The sequence below is a fragment of the Cydia pomonella genome, chromosome 27 (genome assembly GCF_033807575.1).
Source record: "Cydia pomonella isolate Wapato2018A chromosome 27, ilCydPomo1, whole genome shotgun sequence".
Taxonomy (NCBI): Eukaryota; Metazoa; Arthropoda; class Insecta; order Lepidoptera; family Tortricidae; genus Cydia; species Cydia pomonella.
Window position 1 is genome coordinate 4,382,220 of NC_084729.1, and position 22,895 is coordinate 4,405,114.

The 22,895-nt window shown below is 39.2% G+C and overlaps 1 protein-coding gene and 1 long non-coding RNA gene across 2 annotated transcripts in view; one reads left to right on the forward strand and one right to left on the reverse strand.

Moving 5' to 3' along the window:
- LOC133532444 (uncharacterized) overlaps positions 1-22,895 on the reverse strand; it is a 77,870-nt gene that overhangs the window by 34,059 nt on the left and 20,916 nt on the right. The window lies entirely within an intron of this gene.
- LOC133532422 (regulator of G-protein signaling 7) overlaps positions 3,586-22,895 on the forward strand; it is a 37,974-nt gene continuing 18,664 nt past the window's right edge. Inside the window, exons 1-8 of the mRNA XM_061871086.1 lie at positions 3,586-4,544; positions 7,359-7,503; positions 8,428-8,514; positions 15,089-15,246; positions 16,314-16,372; positions 16,523-16,665; positions 18,230-18,310; positions 18,419-18,532. Coding sequence (XP_061727070.1) covers positions 4,486-4,544; positions 7,359-7,503; positions 8,428-8,514; positions 15,089-15,246; positions 16,314-16,372; positions 16,523-16,665; positions 18,230-18,310; positions 18,419-18,532 — 846 coding nt within the window. The 5' untranslated portion in view covers positions 3,586-4,485. The remainder of the gene's footprint in view (positions 4,545-7,358; positions 7,504-8,427; positions 8,515-15,088; positions 15,247-16,313; positions 16,373-16,522; positions 16,666-18,229; positions 18,311-18,418; positions 18,533-22,895) is intronic.

Genomic DNA, 22,895 nt, shown 5'->3' on the forward strand with positions numbered 1-22,895 from the left:
AAAAAATAGTATCGACACCACTATGGCAATTATTTTCAAAAGTTGACGCAACTAACCAAGATTTCAAAATGGTATAATACTTTGGGAAACCTAGTCACAAAAAAAAACAACGAATTTTTAAACAAGAATCGACATTATTTAATGTTGGCGGTAATCACTTTTACTGTACCCAAAAAAGGATTTTTGTTGTTGAAAAATGTTGAATAAATGCAAAGAAATGGTACAATTTTTTTTCCTTTTTTTTAAATTCATTTACTACATTATTAATACTACAGTAAATGTTCAAATTGCCTGCCACAGGCATTAATACAGACATGACATCGCCTTAGAAATGATCGTTTTATCCGTCGTGCATATCTTCTACCATTGATATGATCCGCAGCTTGTGTGATTTTTTGGCGAAGCTCGTCCAATGTTGCTATGGGTTTTGAGTAGATTTTGTCTTTAAGACAGCCCCAGTAGAAGAAGTCCAGGGGGTTCAGGTCGGGCGAACGGGGTGGCCACAAGATAGGACCAAGTCGCCCGATCCAACGCCCTGGATACTCTTGGTTTAAGTATTCTCGCACTGCACGGGCATAGTGAGCTGGGCAACCATCATTTTGAAACCACATGTTTTGTAAATCACGTAAAGGCACGTCTTCTAATAATTCAGGCAAGTCGTTTTGTAAAAAGGTCAAATAGCCATCACCATTAAGGTTTCCTTGTAACTCAAAGGGTCCAATTACATTTCCATTTAAGATGCCCGTCCATAAGTTAACCTTGAATTGATACTGAGATTTGTCTTCTCTCATCAAGTGCGGATTTTCATTGCTCCAACTATGTAAGTTGTGTAGATTTGAATAGCCATCTTTCTTGCAGGTTGATTCATCCGACCATAGAACTTTGTCTAAGAATTGGGGATCTTCCCTGTGCTTTTGCAGCATCGCACGGCAAAATGCGACCCGATGTGGATAGTCCCGCGGTAGTAACGTCTGCACACGCCTGTAGTGATATGGGTGAAGTCTGTGACGTTTTAGAATTCGATGTGCAGAACTTTTTGGTATTCCCGTAGCTAGTTCTATGGCACGTACCGAGGTAGTTGAATCGTTTTCTATTTCATTGAGAACTTCTTCATCGCGTTCCAATCTAGGTCTTCCAGTGTGTCTCCTGTCAAATGGTAAACGACCTTCCGCAAAGGCTTGATGTACATTAATAAACACTCGATAATCCGGATGTCTTTGAACATTTGGGTACCTTTCTCGATACAATCTGCTGGCAGCGTTAGCATTGCATCGGCATTCTCCATAAATGAGATGCATATTAGCGTATTCCAACGGTGTGTACGGTAGCGGCATGATAAACGCTAAACAATCCAGAATACGGAAAAAGTCCAATACACAAAACACAATCACAGTCCAAAATAATACCAGGTCAGTACAGTTTGCAGATCACCAGTCCAAAAAGCAAAGCCAAGAGTTGTTAGTATGAGACCCACATCAATTAATACGGAACGGTGCACAGCGAACAAAGGATCAGAGTGTACTGACTTGAAAATTGTATTAACTACCCACATTTTCCATTGAAATTTTAAAACTTGCAACAACAACCCTTTTCAAAAGTATTTGTTGTACTAACACTTAGCTTAAACCTTAAATGTTACTAACCATTATGGACCATTGTTGTCTTATGAAATAAATAAATTAAATTAAATTAAATTAAAAGTGATTAATATCAACATTTAAAAATGTCGGTTCTTGTTTAAAAATTCGTTGTTTTTTGTTGTGACTAGGTTTCCAAAGTATTATACCATTTTGGAATCTTGGTTAGTTGCGTCAACTTTTGAAAATAATTGCCATAGTGGTGTCGATACTATTTTTTTACACCATGATGATTGAAAGTGGACTGTAAGAAACAATCTTTCAAAATTGTAGGGACAAAATGAATTTTGATTATTTTTTGTGTAAAAACTACATGTATTTTGGTATTTTTAAGAACTGTGTTAGATAGCAGGGCTACTGAAGTTTCCAAAAACAAAATAAAAAACAGTAATATTTGAATATTTGTAGACATGGTCGTTAAAAATACCATTAGGGATGTCGATTTTCAATGAATTTCATTTTTTTTCTGTAATTTCTAAAATAATTGAGATATATTTTTTTCCTTATTTTTTCTCGACTAATCATAAGCAGCTCCATCCTCTGGTGCCGGCTTATCGTTGAGTTTTGGGACACGTTGTATATAATATATATATATTTAATATATTAATATTGGAACGGCCGAGGTGCGCAAAAATATCTGAACACGTACTCTAACGCCTTGACAAGAGAGGCGTGTTCAGATATTTGTGAGCACCTAGGCCGCTCCGATATATTTGATGGCGACAGCACAGAATAAGTAATAATAGTAAATTTATAGTAATGTTAATATTATGTAAAAAAAAATCTTAATTTTTCGTCGTCAAACTTCGGAAATAAGGGCGGGAACGGTATTTTTTTCACATTTTCTTTCATAACATAAATCATTTTTTTTCTCTATGTAAAGAAAAAGGTTTTGGAATGTACAATTTGAGCTCTTTCAAATGATACCCCACTTGACCTAGTCACTAGACTTTAAAATTTTGCCCCCTCTTCATATTGGGCATTTTCCATACTTAATAAAAATAAAATAACAAAATAATAATTTCAATGTGTTAATGTTGTTCATAACTATTCCAAATTTCGAATCAATAGCTTAAGTGGTTCTCGAGATATTTAGCGATGTGGCAGATGGACGGACAGGCAGAGTCACACCATAAGGGTTCCTTTTGTACCTTTTTGGTACGGAACCCTAAAAACGGACTATAGTAATAGACTAGGGGTTGTAAATACTTGGAGATTCTGTTTGCCATAGTTCTTCTTTTTACCTTTGTTCATCGTTGTGTACAAAGCTGCATTCGCTTCGTCTTCTCTTTCATATGTGCTCATAACTGACTTGCCTAGTTTTCAACTGAGCGTTTCTTCTTTGACTTTAACATCCAACTGGGCTTGAATTTAATAAACAGAAAACATAAAGGACGAATAGGACATTCAACTTTTAATGCGTAAAACGGTAGAAATCTTACAGATGTCAGTGAAATCAAAAATACTCCAAATACTCTAAATGCCCCATAATTGGTACCGTTAACATATACATACTCTTTACATATGTTCCAATAAAAAACTGGTTACAAAAAACAACTAAATCTGAGATTGAAAGTGCATCAACTGAAAATAAGTTTCAGCTTATGAGACCATGCAAACATTTTTATCAGTCCATAAATTGCTCTTCTTACTGATAACAGCTTTTCCGGTAGATTACACATTACACATTTTGCCTGCAGTGCCATCTAGTGCTGAGTAGTGACATCATAGTGAAACTGACTAAAGAGTTTGTTAACGTAGCGCCATCTAATCATTTTAAGAAGATTCAACTAGTCAAAGAACTGTTCCGTTTAATCCATGTTCTCTATATTTTATAGACTAATGGCTAATGATGCGATGCAACCAGACACCCAGAGAAACATGTTACCGTTCATTAAATGATCACTGTTACAGCCATCTGTCGGTACAAATCTAAAAGTTTTGGCGCGAAAAACATTTAAATGTAACGGAACTTTTTATGTAATCAATTTATTCTTTTTACAATTATTACTTTTGGTAATTACTGGTAGTTATTTTTAATGCTTCAAGGATTTCTTATTTGTATTCTGTTCGCCTAAAAATAGCACTAAATAAGGCGTTCAATACACTCGTAAACACATGCGCTCTAGATTTCTAGCTTTACAATCGACCAAATTCAGAAGTTGATACATTGTCCTGCTGCCACAGAAGGAATAATTACATGTCAGATTAGTAGGGTTATACTCGGAAATATCCGCTATCTCTTTCTTTCTAACTGCACCATCGTTTGTTTCTATCTCTTTTCAAAAAGGAACATTGAAAAATAGATAAATGGCGAACGGATGACATTTGGTTCTTTATTTTAAAAATGATAAAATTTTACTAGTCGGTGTTTTTATTTACATTTCATGAATAAAACATGTTGTTTATTGTTGTGCACGATATATTAAATAGTGCAAGTGCGGCGTAGTGTTTGGAATCTGTACAATAAACTGAAAACAAAATCTTCGTATAAATATTTTTTACTCGATAAAAATCTTTTATTCTACAGTATTTTCAATAAAAAGAAATGCTTAGATCGTTAAATAAGTTCAAAATGTGTCAAAGTTATTGTTTATTGGTACCAGTGCTTTTTAAATTGTACTCAAATTAAATCTTAAACAAAATAGAGCTTCCTCCTAGTTAAACTAGTCAAAATGTATATTTAAATAATTATAGATATAAAAATATGTTATAAATAGTCGTGTTATAGCAAACTACTCGTGAGTGTTTCAAATATATCACATTAGGCACCCAAAATGATAAATTTCGTGTTATTTACAAATGTGTGATTTTGAGTCAGGTGTGAAAGAGTGATTATTAAATTAAAATGGTTACGATGAACTCTTCGGAGAAGGCACAGAAGGCCTGTCAGCAGGGCCCGTCCAGGTTAGTTACTAACTTTATGTTTTTTATTGTATCTCCTTGGATTTCACGGGCCTATAAATCCCGGGTTTTGATAGGCTTGCGTGGGGATATAGTTCCAACACGTAGAAGCCCTTTGGAGAGCTTTAATGTCATGTAGAACGCCTGCTGGAACCTGTTCACAGGCGCAACAATAGACACCTATGAACCGGTTGCAACAGGCAGTGGGACTATTGTAGTAAAAGTGAACAGAACAGTATAACGGTCTATGGATTAAAGTTTGGGAGTACAATGAGACTGGGCTATTGCAAAGACGTCCGGACACCTGCCATAACAATTTTTTTATTAATTCAGGCAGTTGTTTTTTATTATTTTTATAATAATTAGCAGGCTAAAGTGCTGGATACACTTATTTAGTACAGCATCCTAAATGACAGTAAGCAGGTAATCTAGTAAGTGTAGTTTGATTGCACTAACTAAAAACGAATTTTAAGGATATCCTAGTTAGGACGAGTGAATTAAGTAATGTGTATCAAGCATTTAAGAGTCCGTCTATACATACCCTGCGCTGAGTAGGTAGGTAGTGATAAATTGTTGCAGCCCCACTATAATCATCATATTTTTATAGGAATTTGACGTTTTAGTTGGTGCTTCCACACTGGCTAGCCAAGGTTCAGAAATTAGATGGACACTAGCAGGCTTCCTCTTTAGGAAGGTGATAGTGAAGTAGGGATCAGATAGTCGCTCAATTGGGTAACTACTATTCTTCTTCCTCGTGTTGTCCCGGCATTTTGCCATGGAGCCTGGGGTCCTCTTGACAACTAATCCCAAAATTTGGCATAGGCACTAGTTTTTACGAAAGCGACTGCTATCGGACCTTCCAACCCAGTGGGTAAACTAGGCTTTGTTGGGATTAATCCGGTTTCCTCACAATGTTTTCGTTCACCGAAAAGTGACTGGGAAATATCAAATGATATTTCGTACATAAGTTCCGTAAAACTCATTGGTACGAGAAGTTTTAACCCGCGACCTCTGGATTGCAAGTCGCACGCTCTTACCGCTAGGCCATCAGAGCTTCCAATTGAGTAACTACTATTGTAGTTATTTTAATTAATTTATCTACTAACATAAATTTATATACAATTTTAATCTTTCTGTTTTCTATGATTTTTGTATGCCAACTGGCAAAACATAGTGCTCAAAATCTCTATCATCATCATCATACATATCAGCCCTTTATCACCCACTGCTGAGCATATGCCTCTCTTCTAAAAATCAAACAAAAAATCTATATACCTAATAAATTATGATTACTAAACTAAACAAATACAAATAAAGAATTATTAATTTATAATTTTCATTTGTTTACTATGAGAACTGCGACACCTGTGGGACAGCCGCAACAGTCTGGCAGTTATAGCTGACAGGCTGGACAGTCGGCTTCTTGTGCACTGGACCAGGGTACACTCAGTGGTAGCTACATACACATGACTCACATGAGTGTATGTAGTTATTACTGGTGTATGTGCCTAGCTCCAGTTAAACATCATTTAATTTTAAATTTCATGCAATTTTAAGCTAACTTCAGTATAATAATAACATAATTTTTAGTGTCCTTAAGAAATTAAGTTAATTACTATATTATTTGTAAATGTACTGTATGTACTGTCTGCTTAATGTATGTGTAATTTTCCTATTCCTCTAATTCATTCGTGCACTACCTGTTCTAAAAACTTATTGTTCTTTATATCCTGCTACCCTAAGGTTGTCTGGAAGAGATCGCTTACAGCGATAAGACCGCCTGTTGCTACCTTTCTTTACATTGTAAATCTGTTTTTGAATTTGTTTTCTTTGTGGTGCAATAAAGAATATTTACTTACTTACTTATATGGACCAAGGTCTGAAATAAATGATTTTTTAATATTTTTTTATGACAATTTCCCTATAAATATTATAGATTGTGATTTCCTCTAACTGTCATAGTAAAAAAAAATCACTGACTATAAATGTTTTCAATTCCTTAATAGAAACAGGAAACTCTAATAAGAACTCCACTGGATGTGTCATCAATTTGCATAAATAGCAGTAGTTTTTGGTTGGTTTGTAATTATTAATATTCAGGGCTTATAGCGGCATGGGCTTGAATAGTTCAAACTATGGGTAATTATACTAATTATCTTTTTTTTATTATTTTATGTAAATTAATTGTGTATATGGGTGGAATGGTGGATCAACAACTATTTCTTGTTGTTATTTTGTCCCATCATCCAAGAGACAATAGTGACACAGTTTGGTAGAACTGTTATACCATGGTTTACTAATATGCTTGGTAGGTGACCCATTATAGAAAGAGCCTAGAACTACCACAAAAATGGATGCCAGAAAACTAGGATTCAAGGAGTGACCCAGGAGAAAGTAACCATGGCATTGAGTGACGAGAAAAAGTTGATTCACCCATTGTATATCATTAGAGTTTAGAACTAGACTAATAATATTTCTAATAGAAATTCCAATGCTTCTGGACAAAGTTAAGATAGCAAGTCCTCTGACTGCTACACAATGGAACCAATATTTGGACCAAATGCAAAAACCTCTTATAACCAGAAAACTTCAACCATTATAAAAAATAGTTATTAAGATATTTAGTGATGTGACGGACGGACAGCAGAGTTTGGTTTCTTTTTACCTTTTTTTTAGTACAAAACCCTAAAAAGAGATACTTGATACAAAAATGATTGAAAAACCCCTGCCATAGACACAAGCTTTCCTAGAAGAAAACTTCTAAGACATTAGAACTTTACATTAACCCTGCACTATTTTTTTTAAATCGAATTTCAGAGACAACTCAAAATGCGTGAAAGAAGACAAGGAAAAGGATAAGGACAAAAAGGACATAGTGCCGAAGATACCTCCGAGTGTGCAAGCGCTCATGTCCACCATCCCGTCGCCGGAGGAGTCTCCGAATTACCTCATTTACAAGAAGGTACGCATGACATTTCTTATATTAGGTTTCTCTATATTCTGTATCTGTAGGTATTTAAATAAAAACAAACAAAACCTACCCTCAAATGGCTTCTTAAGCCTGTTAGGGTAGAGAAAAACATTACATGATCATGATCAATTAATGTAGGGTTAAGTCAGGTCGTTCAGTCACAGATCCAGTCAGTTTTGTATTTGGTTGGTTAACCAATAAATATTGTAACTACCCGAAAATGTCCAAATCGTTTACTTTTATTTAAATACAGAGTATAGAAACTTCCTTTCCTGCCTCGCACAGTTAAACTGCGGAATGAACTGTCGCCTGCGCTATTCCGGCAGATTTCCGGCCCTTCATGAAAAGAGCTTACACCCATCTTAACGGCAACGCACTTGTAAACCCTCTGGTGTTGCAGGTATCCATGGGCGACGGGGATTGCTTACCATCTGGCGATTCGTTTGCTCCTTTGAATCCTATATCATTAAAAAAAAGATAAGCGAAAGATGTAAACATGTCTTTGACAGTGAACTATCTCTGTATCTTTAGGTATTTCAAAAAGAAGTAAACAAACAATTTGTACGTTTTCGGGTAGTTATAAAATTTATTGGTTAACCAACCAAATACAAAACCTGGATCTGTCACTGAACGCCCTGACTTTAACCTACATTATTTGATCATATTATGTTTTCATCTACCCTCAACTGGCTAAAGGAGCCATTTGAGGGTAGCTTTTGTTTACTTTTATTTAAATACCTATAGATACAGAGTATAATGCTAATTTATTGTATATGTATGTGTGTCCAGGTCAAATCTTGCAAGTAAAATTTGACCCACTTCCCGGTTTCCAGTGAAGCTGAAAATGTGCAAACATATGTAATTAGTATGACAATATTGACAATGCAATATTATTAAAAACTTTTTGAATTACAGATGGAGGGCATTATTGAGAAGATGCAGGATGAGAATACAGGCGTCCCCGTGAGAACTGTCAAGACATTCATGACCAAAATACCTTCGGTAAGTATTTTTTTAAGGCCAAACCATTACATTGGCGCCTAACAGGTATTCGGTGGTTTAGATCAGTCCGTGGTGACAGTTGACAACAGAAGTCTGTTTAAGTTTTGTAAATTAGAGTTCAAAGATAATGGACGTTAACGCCTTGCATAAAGATGAGCTGGAGTTTGAGTTGGCATGCCGGGGTGTCTCGGATTGTGAAACTGTGGCGACTATGCGTAAATTTCTGCGGGCTATGTTAAAACGGGAGGCATCCGGGGAATCCTCTACCTCTATAAAAGTTCCCGCTAGATGTGTGGAAGATCCGGGTAAGGAAATTCTCTTTTGCAGGAACAAATTGTCATCCTTAGTAGCACTTATTTCGGAATTGTCAGTCAGTCCAGACGTTGCACTGATCAGGCGGTTACAAACTCGGTTGACACATCTGGCTTACCGCGCAAAATTGATTGTACCGTTAGCTGAAGCTGACACGGAAAGGCACTTGGCATTGCTCGAGGATATTGATGAAGCTATGGTGTCATTAGAGGGGGTGAAGGAGGAGGAGGCAGAGGACGAGGCCGCCATCTCGGAGCAGGACAAGGCCATGTTACACAGAACATTGGGGGAGGAAGGGTTGAAGATATTAGGAAGTTTATCTATAGCGCAGACTTCTAGCAAAGCGGGTTCAAAAATAATTGGAGGCCATCAACACCGCGTGGGTGACGCAGCGGCTCCGGGCACTGCACCTTGCTCTGCACCGGCAGCTATAGCAAGTCGTGCTAGCCTTGAGAGGGGCCATAACCATAAGGAAATACAATCAGAAACTCGGGGCGAAATTCCGAAGGTTCCTTCGGTTTCGCAGGGTTTACAGAGGTCGTCGACATGGGATCCGGAATGTCAAAGGAGGAAGTTAGTTCCAATTAAAGATTGGGGGGTCAAGTTTAGCGGTAGGGATACTGTGAGCATCAATGCATTTCTGGAGAGGGTTGCGGAGCTCAAGGAGGCTCGTAATGCGGACGATGATGATTTATTTCGTTATGCCATAGATCTGTTTGAAGATGAGGCTCTCATATGGTTTAGAGCTAATAGGGGCGTGGTTTCTAATTGGTCGGAGCTAGTGGACCTCCTGGTTGATACTTTCCAGGCACCAAATTATCAGGATGAGCTCTTGGAGGAAATTAAGAGACGAACGCAGAGTAAGCAGGAGAGGGTTGTCATATACTTATCGATCATGCAGAATATGTTTAACCGTTTACCCATGCCGCTTACAGAATCACAAAAATTGGTAATTCTAAGGAAGAACCTGCAACCTTACTACCAGAAGGAAATTTGCCGTGACGCCTTTGACTCCGTGGCAGAATTGACGTCGGTACTAAGGGTGATTGAACAGACCAAGATTCGTTGTGAAGGGTTCAGGGAGCCAACCACGGACAACTTGTCTTTGGAGCGTGATTTAGCATACAAGGGTACCTTAAGTCCCATGCATCAGGAGAACAAGGAGGTAGCAGCCATAGACAATAAAATTGTCAGTAGATCTGTGCAGTCAAAGTGCTGGAATTGCAGGAGTCCGGGCCACAGATTTAGAGATTGCAACTTACCGAGGCAGCGACTCTTCTGTTATAAATGCGGCCGTTTTGGGAATACTGTACAGAAATGTTCTTGCAGTAAGGCGAATGAGGGAAACGGTCAGTCGGAGTCGATGCCTGCCGATTCGACCCCGCAAAAATAAGTCATTCTGTACCGGATGACTGGCAGCAATGGCTAAATACTGTCTCTAGATATTTTAGGACTGGCGAAATATGCAACATACAGCGCAGTCATAGGGATAGACGGTACTACGCAGATATAAGAATCTTGAACCAGCAATTCCTGGCTCTCTTGGACTGCGGAGCTTCAATTTCGGTAATTTCTCGAAACTTTTGTGCAAAGATCACAAGCTTAGGCTTGACGGCACAAAAGGTGGCCGCGCAGGACATATCTATAGCTGATGCATCCGTTCTGACGATTGATACTATAGTCCATCTGCCGATACAGTTTCGAGGAGAATTCAGGGTGGTTCCTTTTTTTGTCATGGACCCATCAAAACATGAAATCATATTAGGTATTAGCTTTTGGGACGCCTTTGGGTTGACAGTGGCGGAGCAGAAGCTGGCTACGGAAATATCGGAGATAGCAGTAGTAAGCTCGGTGGTTTCGCAAGATGAGTTAGATGACAGCCAAAAACAGCGTTTAGGTGTTCTACTGGAAGAGATGGGTAGGGATATAGGAAAGGGATTAGGGAGGACATCGCTCATTAGTCATAGGATTGACACAGGAGATAGCTTACCTACCAGCCAGCGACAATATCCTTTCGCTCCGCCTATTATGCGGGAACTGGAGAAGGAGATCCAAGATATGCTTGATAATGATGTAATTGAACCTTCGTTCAGCTCTTGGCGTTCTCCGGTTCTGTTAGTAAAAAAGGCATCGGGTAAAAATCGGTTGTGCCTTGACAGCCGTCAATTAAATAAAGTGACAGTAAAAGACTCTTACCCGTTGCCGAGGGTGACCACTATTTTAGACAGCTTAAAGAACGCGCAGTTTTTGTCGACTATCGATTTACGTTCTGCGTTTTGGCAGATACCCTTAGAAGACTCTAGTAAAGAAAAAACTGCTTTTGGCCTCGCGGGTAAGGGCCTTTACCAATTTAAGGTCATGCCTTTTGGTCTCTGCAATGCTTCTCAAACTCAACAGCGTCTGATGGATCGGCTGTTTCCACCCGAGTATGAAGGTAAAATATTTACCTATTTGGACGATATAGTAGTTTGTAATGGTAACTTTGAAGATCATTTATCGTCACTGGCTTTTGTTAGGGACAAACTGAAAGAGGCAGGTCTGACCATAAATCTTGAGAAGTGCGCCTTCGCAAGACCATCTCTGAAGTACTTGGGTTATATAGTCGACAAGGAGGGGCTACGAACAGATCCAGACAAGGTTAGAGCCATTCTTGATTATCCTCGGCCCACTACTTATTCAGAGTTGAAGCGCTTTATTGGCTTGGCCAGCTGGTATCGGCGCTTCGTACCAAACTTTGCCATTGTGGCGGCCCCATTGCATGACTTGACGAAAGGAGGAAAGAAGGGAAAGCAGGTTCTGTGGAACGGAGAAGCGCAACAGGCATTCCTCAGTCTGAAAACGGCTCTCACCTCTGCGCCTGTGCTAAGAGTACCGGATTTCACAAAACCTTTTTCGGTTCAGTGTGATGCTTCCAATAGGGGTACTGGTGGAGTTTTAATTCAAGAGATTGAGGATATGGAAATACCGATTGCTTACACTAGTCGAAAATTGACGGAAAGGGAATGCAGTTATTCGGCATCCGAGCGAGAACTGCTGAGTGTTCTGCATGCGGTTGAACAGTTTCGGCCTTATATTGAAGGAACTCATTTCAAGGTCATCTCGGATCATAGCGCTCTCCAATGGTTGCATCGCAATAAGGACCCTCATGGGCGGCTAGCAAGATGGGCCATGCGATTACAACAATTTGATTATGAAATTGTCCACCGCAAAGGAAAGTTTAACACTGTGCCTGATGCCTTGTCGAGAGCTATTACGGAGGATATTGACCTTCTAGAAATTACGCCAGAAGTTAAAGACGACTGGTACAAGTCCGAAGAGGCCAAAGTCACAGCGGGGGCTAATGGACCAGAGTGGGAGATCAACCAAGGCCAGCTATGGAGATGCCTCAAGCTAAAACAATTCCCAGACGAAAACTACGATTGGAAGCTTGTCATACCAGAAAAACTTAGAGAACAGATTATGAGGGAATGTCATGATGATCCTACTGCAGGACATTTGGGTGTTAAGAAATCTGTAAATCGAGTCAGACAACACTACTTCTGGCCGTCGTTGATCAAAGACGTTAAGAACCATGTACGGAAATGTGAGGTGTGCGCAAAGTACAAGTATTCCCAATTGAAACCGTCTGGTTTAATGGGCAGACAGCGAGAAGTAACAGAGCCTTTTCAAATGGTATCTATGGACCTGATGGGGCCCTTTCCAAGGTCAAAGTGCGGCAATACCATGCTTTTGGTCATTACATGCTGGTTCAGCAAATTTTGTTTTTTATTCCCTTTAAGAAATGGAAAGGCATCAGCTATCTCGCAAATTTTAGAGGAAAAGATATTTTTAGTGTACGGAGTGCCTAATGTGATAATTTGTGACAATGGGAAACAGTTCGTGTCGAACGAATTCAAAGACCTAGTGTCCGGCTATGGAGCAAAACTTTGGTATACACCGTATTACCATCCACAAGCAAATCCAACTGAGCGTGTAAATAAAGTAATTGGAGTGGCGATCGCCTCCTATGTTGAAGATAATCACAGAGAATGGGATAGGTACATATCTCACATTGCCCACGCAGTAAACACTTCAGTACACGAAGTGACGGAAAGAACTCCGGCCTACCTTTTTTTTGGTCGGGAGACGGCGATACAAGGATCGAAAGCGTATAACTTTGAGCCTAAAGATCACATAACTATTAACCAAGAGCGGTTTCAGCGAAATTTTAACCTACGTAGCAAAATATATGAAGACGTTCGTGAGAATATGAGGAAATCTTATGAAGCCAACGCCAAGCGTTACAACCTCCGGCGACGGACGTGTGACTATAAACAAGGTGATCTCGTGTTGAAGCGTACCAAACATCTCTCATGTGCGGACAAAAGTTTCATGGGCAAGTTAGCACCTAAATTTGAAAAAGCTGTTATTGCGAATAAGGTTTCCAATGATGTCTATAGACTTCGGGGTCTTAAAGGGAAAGATTTGGGAACCTGGCACGCTAGCGATTTAAAACGGATAGGGTGAATCCAGTCGGATTCCTCAGAGGTGAGGGGATATGTGATGCATGCGCAATATACGCAAACGCATCACGGCAAGTAGTAGCGCCATAAGTCACATATTACATAGTAACGCCATCTTTCCGCAACTAGCAGCAGACTAGTGGTCAGCGGGTTGAGAACTGGTAAACAAGTGACACCGATAATAGACATTTGGAAATTGAGGGTGTCGCGAAAAAAACGCGGACGACCGGCAGAAGACAGAACAAAAGGGGAGAAAATGTTACGCCGTTAATAAGACGGAGACTAATAAAAACATGTAGTTTTACGGACATCGTAGACCATAATAGTATCGATTGGAGTTTGTTGTGATATTTGTGCGTGTGAGTTCCAGAATTAGTCACGGGGTAAGTGTACCGGCTGATCAATTCGCTTTATTGATGTCACTCTGTGATCATGGAAGGATTTTATATTAAAGTGTTATTCACACTCACTGTGCGACACTTTGTTCACAGCATACGGGAACGCCCTTCCTGTCGAATTCGTTTCTGGGAATTTAAACAAAAACTCCCGGAATAACACTGCAGAGGATACGTACCGCAATTTCGCCATAGTGTCATAAGACGATTTGGACTAGAGGCTCAAGTACTCGGCTGCTAAGCAAATGTTCCGGGTTCGCTTCCTGCAAAGGCGAAGTCTTTTTGTTTCTTTTATTTTTGTTTGTATTTAGTGTCTTACTTTTATCTTCATTCATTTTGTTTTTATTTTAATTTTTTTGGCTTTTATGTAATTTACGTAAACAAGAGTTTCTGTTAGTTTTAGTCATCGACGAAAATCTCTTGGCTATTTTGGCAGTATCGTGCACTGTGTCTATTTCAACTTTATTTTAGTATTTAAGGTTTTTGTTGTATTTTTAATTATTATACTGTAAAGTTAACTGTCACCAATTGTTTTATCTATCATCGAATTCAAGAACCCGAGTCATTACACTTTGATGTGTGTGCATACGCCGATTGTTTGTACTGTATGGAATTTTATGGCAGATGTAACATCGCGTGCGCTACATATTTAACAACTGACATAAAACTCTATACATTACAACGGGCGATTTTCGAAATAATGTCAAAACTGCGTCACACACTTATATATATGATACGAGAGTCCACTGCTATGGTGGCGGTCACGTCGGGCGGGGAAAAATTGGAATACAGCGTTTGTGTGTTTGTGTACTCCATACAAATGCGTATTCCGAATGTATGTTGCGTCTGAAACGGATTTTTGACACTCATGCAATAGTTCATAGCCTCCTAAGACCCCGAATAAATAATAGTACTACGTACAGAAAGCTCACTGCATAAACTGCATTAGATAGATAGATATTTAAAAATACCTGTTTAGGTATACTTCATGCCCAAGCATTAAAAATACCTGTTTAGGTATACTTCATGCCCAAACGTTGTCGATTGGATTAGATATATATTATTTTTTAAATTGTTTCTGCAATTATCTCCGATGTAGTGTTTACTTGCTTTAGACATATTTATATGCGACACCAGATCTGGTGCAGACCGGGCGGCGCGGAGAGACATACGTCTGACCCCGCATACAAATGTTTGTACATAATCCACAATCTATTCTGAACTTCAGAGTAACAATTCTTATAGAGTAAAGAAATAGTTAAAAAAAACAACTCTTTCTGGGTCTGAGGAGGATTTTTCTACCAATTACATGGTGCTGACATATGGCCGTGGTTTTTATTTTTAATAATAATATCGTGTTTTTAGGTATTCACCGGCACGGACCTAGTAAACTGGCTGATGCGTCATCTCACTCTTGAAGAGAGGGACGCCCTACACCTCGCTCACTTACTCGCGGCCCACGGCTACCTGTTCCCTATAGACGACCACAACCTTACTGTGCGGAATGACAACACTTACTACAGGTACAATACTGTCTGCTAGAAAGAGACGGCCTACAACTCGCTCACTCGCGCCCACGGATACCTGTTCCCTATAGACGATCACAACCTTACTGTGCAGAATGACAACACTTACTACAGGTACAATACTGTCTGCTAGAAAGAGACGGCCTACACCTCGCTCACTCGCTGCCCTCGGCTACCTGTTCCCTATACACGACCATAACCGTACTGTGCGGAAACACTACACTTACTACAGGTACAATACTGTCTGCTAAAAAGAGACGGCCTACACCTCGCTCACTTACTCGCGGCCCACGGCTACCTGTTCCCTATAGACGACCACAACCAAAAAGAAAAGTAAGTATGGTAGTAACTATCAGACATACATATATATTGGAGAGGCCAAGGTCACTATTTCCTCACACGTCTCACAAAACATTGTGTCGCTTAATAGCACATTACGATATAAGTGCGAAAAATATTCGCACATGTAGCGTACAACGTTTTACAGTACATTTGGTCCTTTACATTTTCGACATAATTACGTAATGTGCTTATTATCGCACTAGTGCGGTAACGTAGCACCATATGTACTGTAGATACAAGTGCGAAAAATAGGAAATACGAAACGAGTGGCAATAAATTAAAACACGGCCGAAGGGAGTGTTTTAAATCGACACGAGTTGCGAATTACTTATTCGCACGTGTATCGTACAACGTTTTACAGTACATATGGCCTTTTAAATGTTTGACACTGTAACTTAATATGCTAATTTTCGCACTAGTGCTATAAAGTAGCACCATATGTACTGTAAAAAATATTATAAAACATGTCGCATTTTTTTAATGCAATTTTCAATGTAAATCATAGGGCCCTGGTTCACCCACCCACCTGTCAGGTATCAGAATTCCCTCAGTAGCGCTCCAATACGTGGGGTCGCTACTCCCCTACTGCTACTCAGTTAGCTAACCACAAGCTACCCTACGTTGTCTAATTGCTATAGTTAAAATCAGTGGGCGACGGAATATTACTATCTATACCTTTAATATTACCAGATATTCATGTTTTATTATTACTTTTATTACAGATTCCAAACACCATATTTCTGGCCTTCTAACCAGTGGGAACCCGAAAACACTGACTATGGTAAGTTTCAACGAATAGACACACTTTCTGCCAGCTTCACAGATAAACAGAGACACTCTCAAACCAGAAACTCAAATCATTTTAAAATGATAAAATTTTAGTAGAATGCCACAGTTTATGGAGCTGATGATTCATTATGCTTTATTTCAGCGGTGTACCTGTGCAAGCGGACGATGCAAAACAAAGCTCGACTGGAGCTGGCTGACTACGAGGCCGAATCTCTCGCCCGGCTCCAGAAGATGTTCAGCCGGAAGTGGGAGTTCATCTTCATGCAGGCTGAGGCCCAAAGCAAGGTATGTATGTACTAAAACAGGACTACCTGTGCAAGTGGACGATGGGAAACAAAGCTCGACTGGAGCTGGCTGACTACGAGGCCGAATCTCTCGCCCGGCTTCAGAAGATGTTCAGCCGGAAGTGGGAGTTCATCTTCATGCAGGCCGAGGCCCAAAGCAAGGTATGTATGTACTAAAAAAGGACTACCTGTGCAAGTGGACGATGCGAAACAAAGCTCGACTGGAGCTGGCTGACTACGAGGCCGAATCTCTCGCCCGGCTTCAGAAGATGTTCAGCCGGAAGTGGGAGTTCATCTTCATGCAGGCCGAGGCCCAAAGCAAGGTATGTATTTACTAAAACGGGACTACCTGTGCAAGTGGACGATGGGAAACAGAGCTCGACTGGAGCTGGCTGACTACGAGGCCGAATTTCTCGCCCGGCTTCAGAAGATGTTCAGCCGGAAGTGGGAGTTCATCTTCATGCAGGCCGAGGCCCAAAGCAAGGTATGTATGTACTAAAACAGGACTACCTGTGCAAGTGGACGATGTGAAACAAAGCTCGACTGGAGCTGGCTGACTACGAGGCCGAGTCTCTCGCCCGGCTTCAGAAGATGTTCAGCCGGAAGTTGGAGTTCATCTTCATGCAGGCTGAAGCCCAGAGCAAGATATGTATTTATTAAAACGGGACTACCTGTGCAAGCGGACGATGCAGAACGAAGCTCGGCTCGAGCTGGCTGACTACGAGGCCGAATCCCTCGCCCGGCTTCAGAAGATGTTCAGCCGGAAATGGGAGTTCATCTTTATGCAGACCAAGGCCCAGAGCAAGGTATGTATTTACAAAAATGGGACTCTGGACTATGCAAGCAATGAAAATGCAGATGAACTTGCCAGAGCCGGATCAGCAAGTAACCGTATCAGCTCTCAGGAACCATAATAACGGCTATAAAGACCACACTAAGACCAAACATCAAAGAGAATGGGACAGACTGACGGGTCTAAAGCACTCAAAGCTCTTTATGCTAGGAGTAGACTCCGGTTGGAGCAAAAAGCTATGGAAACTTAGCAGACAACTCCAAACTATAACAGGGGTGTTAACTGGTCATTATGGGGTCAAAGAAGTTTAGGCCAAGATAGGGCTCTGCGACAACACCGATTATCGAATGTGTGGCGAAGAAGAAGAGACAGTAATACACCTAATGTGTGAATCTCACGCCCTCGCCAGACAAAGAATAAAGGAATTTGGAGCAGACTATCTGGAACCAAAGGAATTCAAAATGCTACCCATGATCTCCATCGTCTGGCATATGGAAATGGTCGAAAAAGCACTTGAGTAGCTGACGGATCTTTCCTAAGGGAGCAACTGGACAAAAGATCCCTATGTGTCGAAATATATAATCAGAAACTTCCGAAATAACGCAAATATCAAAATTGCATGCACTCTCAAAACCTGGCCATGGCTCCCTCATCTAATTTTCTCCCTAATGCGTTTTCCTTTTAAGTAGATTATTTAAAAATATGAACTATCGCACTATACTGTTGCTATTTTATGTCGTGTTATAAATTTTTTGCGTAAACTTTCGTGCAGGTGGACAAGAAACGCGATAAGCTTGAGAGGAAAGTCCTGGATAGCCAGGAGAGAGCCTTCTGGGACGTTCATCGCCCGATGGTAAGTTCTTTTTAAACTAAAATATCTTCCTACCATCTTCGCGTTTTAGCAAAAATGTACAAAAGTGTGGGTGATGTGACCGAAGACCAATCTAGTTATCTTTTACAGCCCGGTTGCGTGAACACCACGGAGTTGGACCCTAAAAAGCTGTCCCGCATCAACGCGCTCAAGGCCAAACGGATGCGGCAGTGCCAGGAGCTCATCCAGCAGCATAACCTCAAGGTGAGGTTCAAAATCAAGGCCAAAACACCAAATGGACCGTATGAGAAACCAAATAGAACCATATTACAGTCATATTGTACTGTATTGTATTTGTATTTATTTATTTGCAAAGAATAAGTAGGTACAAAAGTGTCTTAGGTGGTAAGTGACAATTGGTTGCTTATTCTGCTATTTGTACTAAACAGGTTGTACTAGCATGCAAAAATCTTAAAACTACTACAAATCTGGCTGTATATCTTCAGAGAGGAAATCATTTACACTATAATAGCTTTTATCAGCTTCATTAATTTGTTTCTAAATCTATGTACAGGCAGTTCTCTTATAGATTTTGGTAATAGACCAGCGGTTGAACAAAAATGGGTTTCGATAATATTAAAGTTTTTTCTTTTTTGATATGTCATTGGGAGTATGTTAAATAATACTTTGGTAAAAAGTTAGAAATTTTAAGATTGAGCTTTCGGTTATATTTAAATATTTTAATTTTTGCTAATAACTAAGTAAATATAGAATTAAAGTTACAGAAAACTTTAGCATATCGAATAACACTTCAATTTATGTACAATTTTCAGTTTTTAGAAATCTGGAACAGCTGCTTTCTGGTAAACGTAAAAACACGAGTTATTTTGTAAATATAGAATTAGAGTTGCTGATATTGCAAAATTACGATATTATCGATCAACTTAGTATTCTAGTAAAAAGTTAGACATGTAGACAATGTGCTTGTCTAGATATTGATTTCAGGTTAAGCAGTATAGCTGATATTGAATTAAAGTTTGTAGAGTTAATAATAATCGATCATCAACAATGATCTCAGTTACTAAACAAAAATTTAGAAATATAAAATCACGGCGACACTCATTACTGATATGTATGCATTCCTTGCTTATATAAATACGTTACGTTTCAAACGCGCGGCAAGTTTGCGCGCGCCGCGCGCTGTGGCAGGAGGCAGCGAACAACGGTAGTGGGGAGCGGGGTGCCCTTGACTGCGTCTACGGTCCATCAAAAAAAATCCTAAAGCGTGTTTTAAATTAATAGCAATGGAAAATTGTTATTTTGTTGTTACTATAATAGGTATTGCCCGCGGTTTCGTTCACGTAGAATTCGTTATCGCGTTACATGAATATTATTTATTTATTTAAACTTTATTGCACAAACAAAAAAAAACACAAATGGCGGACTTAATGCCAAAAGGCATTCTCTACCAGTCAACCATTGGGTCAAATAGAGACAAAAAAACACATTCTCATACAGATGACCACCCTTCCTTGTACCATTTTAAAAGCCAGTTGCAGCTTTTCTTTCCCGATGTTTTTCAGATGTTTGGACTTGGTATTTTCCTCGCGATAGTTATTTGTTTTAAGGGGAATGTTGTTGTTAACCGCTAATGCTAATATTGATAACCGATAGTTATATAGAGATACGTTATAAGGTATATGCACCCTCATGTTATTTATTTCTGATAAGAAATAAATGTAAAACAAAATTCACAGTGATACATTTCAAGTAGGTTGCCTTGTAAGATTGCGTACGGATAGTTTTTTTGTTTGTTATTTCATCGTATGATATATCAAATGAAAGCTTATTTGAAAGTTGCCGTATTAAAAAAGTTGGTCCAGTTAATGGTCGCCTAGATTAACCGATTTTTATATAAAATGTAGGCAACCATGGACTGGACCAACTTGTTAAAAAGGCAACCTAGTACAGTTAGTAATATTAGTACCTGGGCGACCGAGCTTTGCTCGGTTATAACTATTTATTGTAATATGGTGGTGATAATCTACATAAACTTAAAAAGTAAAATGTGAACTGACAATTAGTATTATTTACAATCGATTTTAACCTTACAGCACTTGTCACAGAGTAACGCCATGTATTGTCGATTTTTCTTATTACATAGGTCATTTTTTTTTTTTACTAAATTAAACTTGTGTAAAACAATAAAAATTAAAAAATTATATATAAACTTGAACATATAAAAAAAAAACAAAAGTTAGTCACCGGGCGAGATTCGAACCCGTAACACTCGTTTAGCAGTCCGCGTCTTAACCCGCTGGACCAGACGGACAGTGGCCGGCAACACGAAATTAGTCACCATATTCTGCGTCGAAAGAAAAACGTATGAAAACTCGAAAACACGCGTTTTCCCAAACATAAGACTAATCTAGATAGATTGTATACCCACAAAAACCCCTATATACCAAATTTCAGCGAAATCGTTAGAGCCGTTTCCGAGATCACAGAAATATATATATATATATATATATTTATATATATATATATATATATGTATATATATACAAGAATTGCTCGTTTAAAGGTATAAGATAAAATAACTTTTCTTTTGATATATCATGTGACGTTTTCGTTTACACAGTAAAAGCACAGTGTAAAAAGTAACAGTGGGCCGACGCCTTTGATGTTTGCGTAAATGCCGACACCGCTCAAGGTCTCCATACCTACCTAGGGTTATCACAGACTTACACAACTGCCCAAAAGAGGATGGAAATGTTTTTAGTTTTCATGTTGTATGATGTATGTGTACTAATTTTACAAATGACGTCTATTTTGGAAATAAAGATGGCGGACGTCACTTTTTTGAAAAAGTCGTCATGGGTTTTGTTTTCTGGGTTTTTAGGGGTGTAGATTTCAAAATGGCATCTATTTTGAAAATAAATATGGCGGACGCTACTTTTTGAAATGGGTGTCGATGTGTGTAGCCGTGATATCAACCACCTTTAATTCTAAAATGGTCTCTATTTTTGAAATCTGCACCAACAAGAACCGCCAAAATTGACGTCATTTTTGTAATTGGAACCCCGAGGAACCTCGGAGATGACACCCATATCGATTTTTAAGAAAAATTAATGTCCGCCATCTTGGATTTCAAAATAGACGTCATTTTCGTAATCGGAATCCTGAGGAACCTCGGATATGACACCCATATCGACTTTTAAGAAAAAATAATTTCCGCCATCTTGGATTTCAAAATGAACGTCATTTTCGTAATCGGATCCCCGAGGTACCTCGGAGATGACACCCATATTGATTTTTAAGAAAAAATGAATGTCCGCCATCTTGGATTTCAAAATGAACGTCATTTTCGTAATCGGAACCCCGAGGAACCTCGGAGATGACACCCAAATCGATTTTTAAGAAAAATTAATGTCCGCCATCTTGGATTTCAAAATAGACGTCATTTTCGTAATCGGAATCCCGAGGAACCTCGGATATGACACCCATATCGACTTAAGAAAAAATAATTTCCGCCATCTTGGATTTCAAAATGAACGTCATTTTCGTAATCGGATCCCCGAGGAACCTCGGAGATGACACCCATATCGATTTTTAAGAAAAATTAATGTCCGCCATCTTGGATTTCAAAATGAACGTCATTTTCGTAATCGGAACCCCGAGGAACCTCGGAGATGACACCCAAATCGATTTTTAAGAAAAATTAATGTCCGCCATCTTGGATTTCAAAATAGACGTCATTTTCGTAATCGGAATCCCGAGGAACCCCGGATATGACACCCATATCGACTTAAGAAAAAATAATTTCCGCCATCTTGGATTTCAAAATGAACGTCATTTTCGTAATCGGATCCCCGAGGAACCTCGGAGATGACACCCATATCGATTTTTAAGAAAAAATAATGTTCGCCATCTTGGATTGCAAAATGGACGTCATTTTCGTAATCGGAACCTCGAAAAACCTCGGAGATGACACCCATACCAATTTTTAAGAAAAATGAATGTCCGCCATCTTGGGTTCCATAATGGATGTCATTTTCGTAATCGGCACCCTGAGGACTTTCAAAAATAATGAAAACATCAAATACTACATGATACATATACAAACAGAAGCAAGAAACAATTTCTTGCTTTTTAAAGTCTTTCTTAATCATAATTTCATTTCATTAAAGTCATAATTTCTTAAAATAAGTTATAAAACATGTCCGCCATTTTGAATTTGAAAATTGATATCATAATTATGATATATTTTTGTTTACACTTAGACAAATAATTAGCACATGTCATATGAAATATTTTAATTGTGTGTGTTTTTTTTTATTTATTTTTATACTACGTCGGTGGCAAACAAGCATACGGCCTGCCTGATGGTAAGCAGTATCCGTAGCCTATGTACGCCTGCAACTCCAAAGGAGTTACATGCGCGTTGCCGACCCTAACACCCTCCCACCCCTCGTTGAGCTCTGGCAACCTTACTCACCGGCAGGAACACAACACTATGAGTAGGGTCTAGTGTTATTTGGCTGCGATTTTCTGTAAGGTGGAGGTACTTCCCCAGTTGGGTTCTGCTCTAGATCTGGAATGACATCCGCTGTGCTGTGCCCTACCA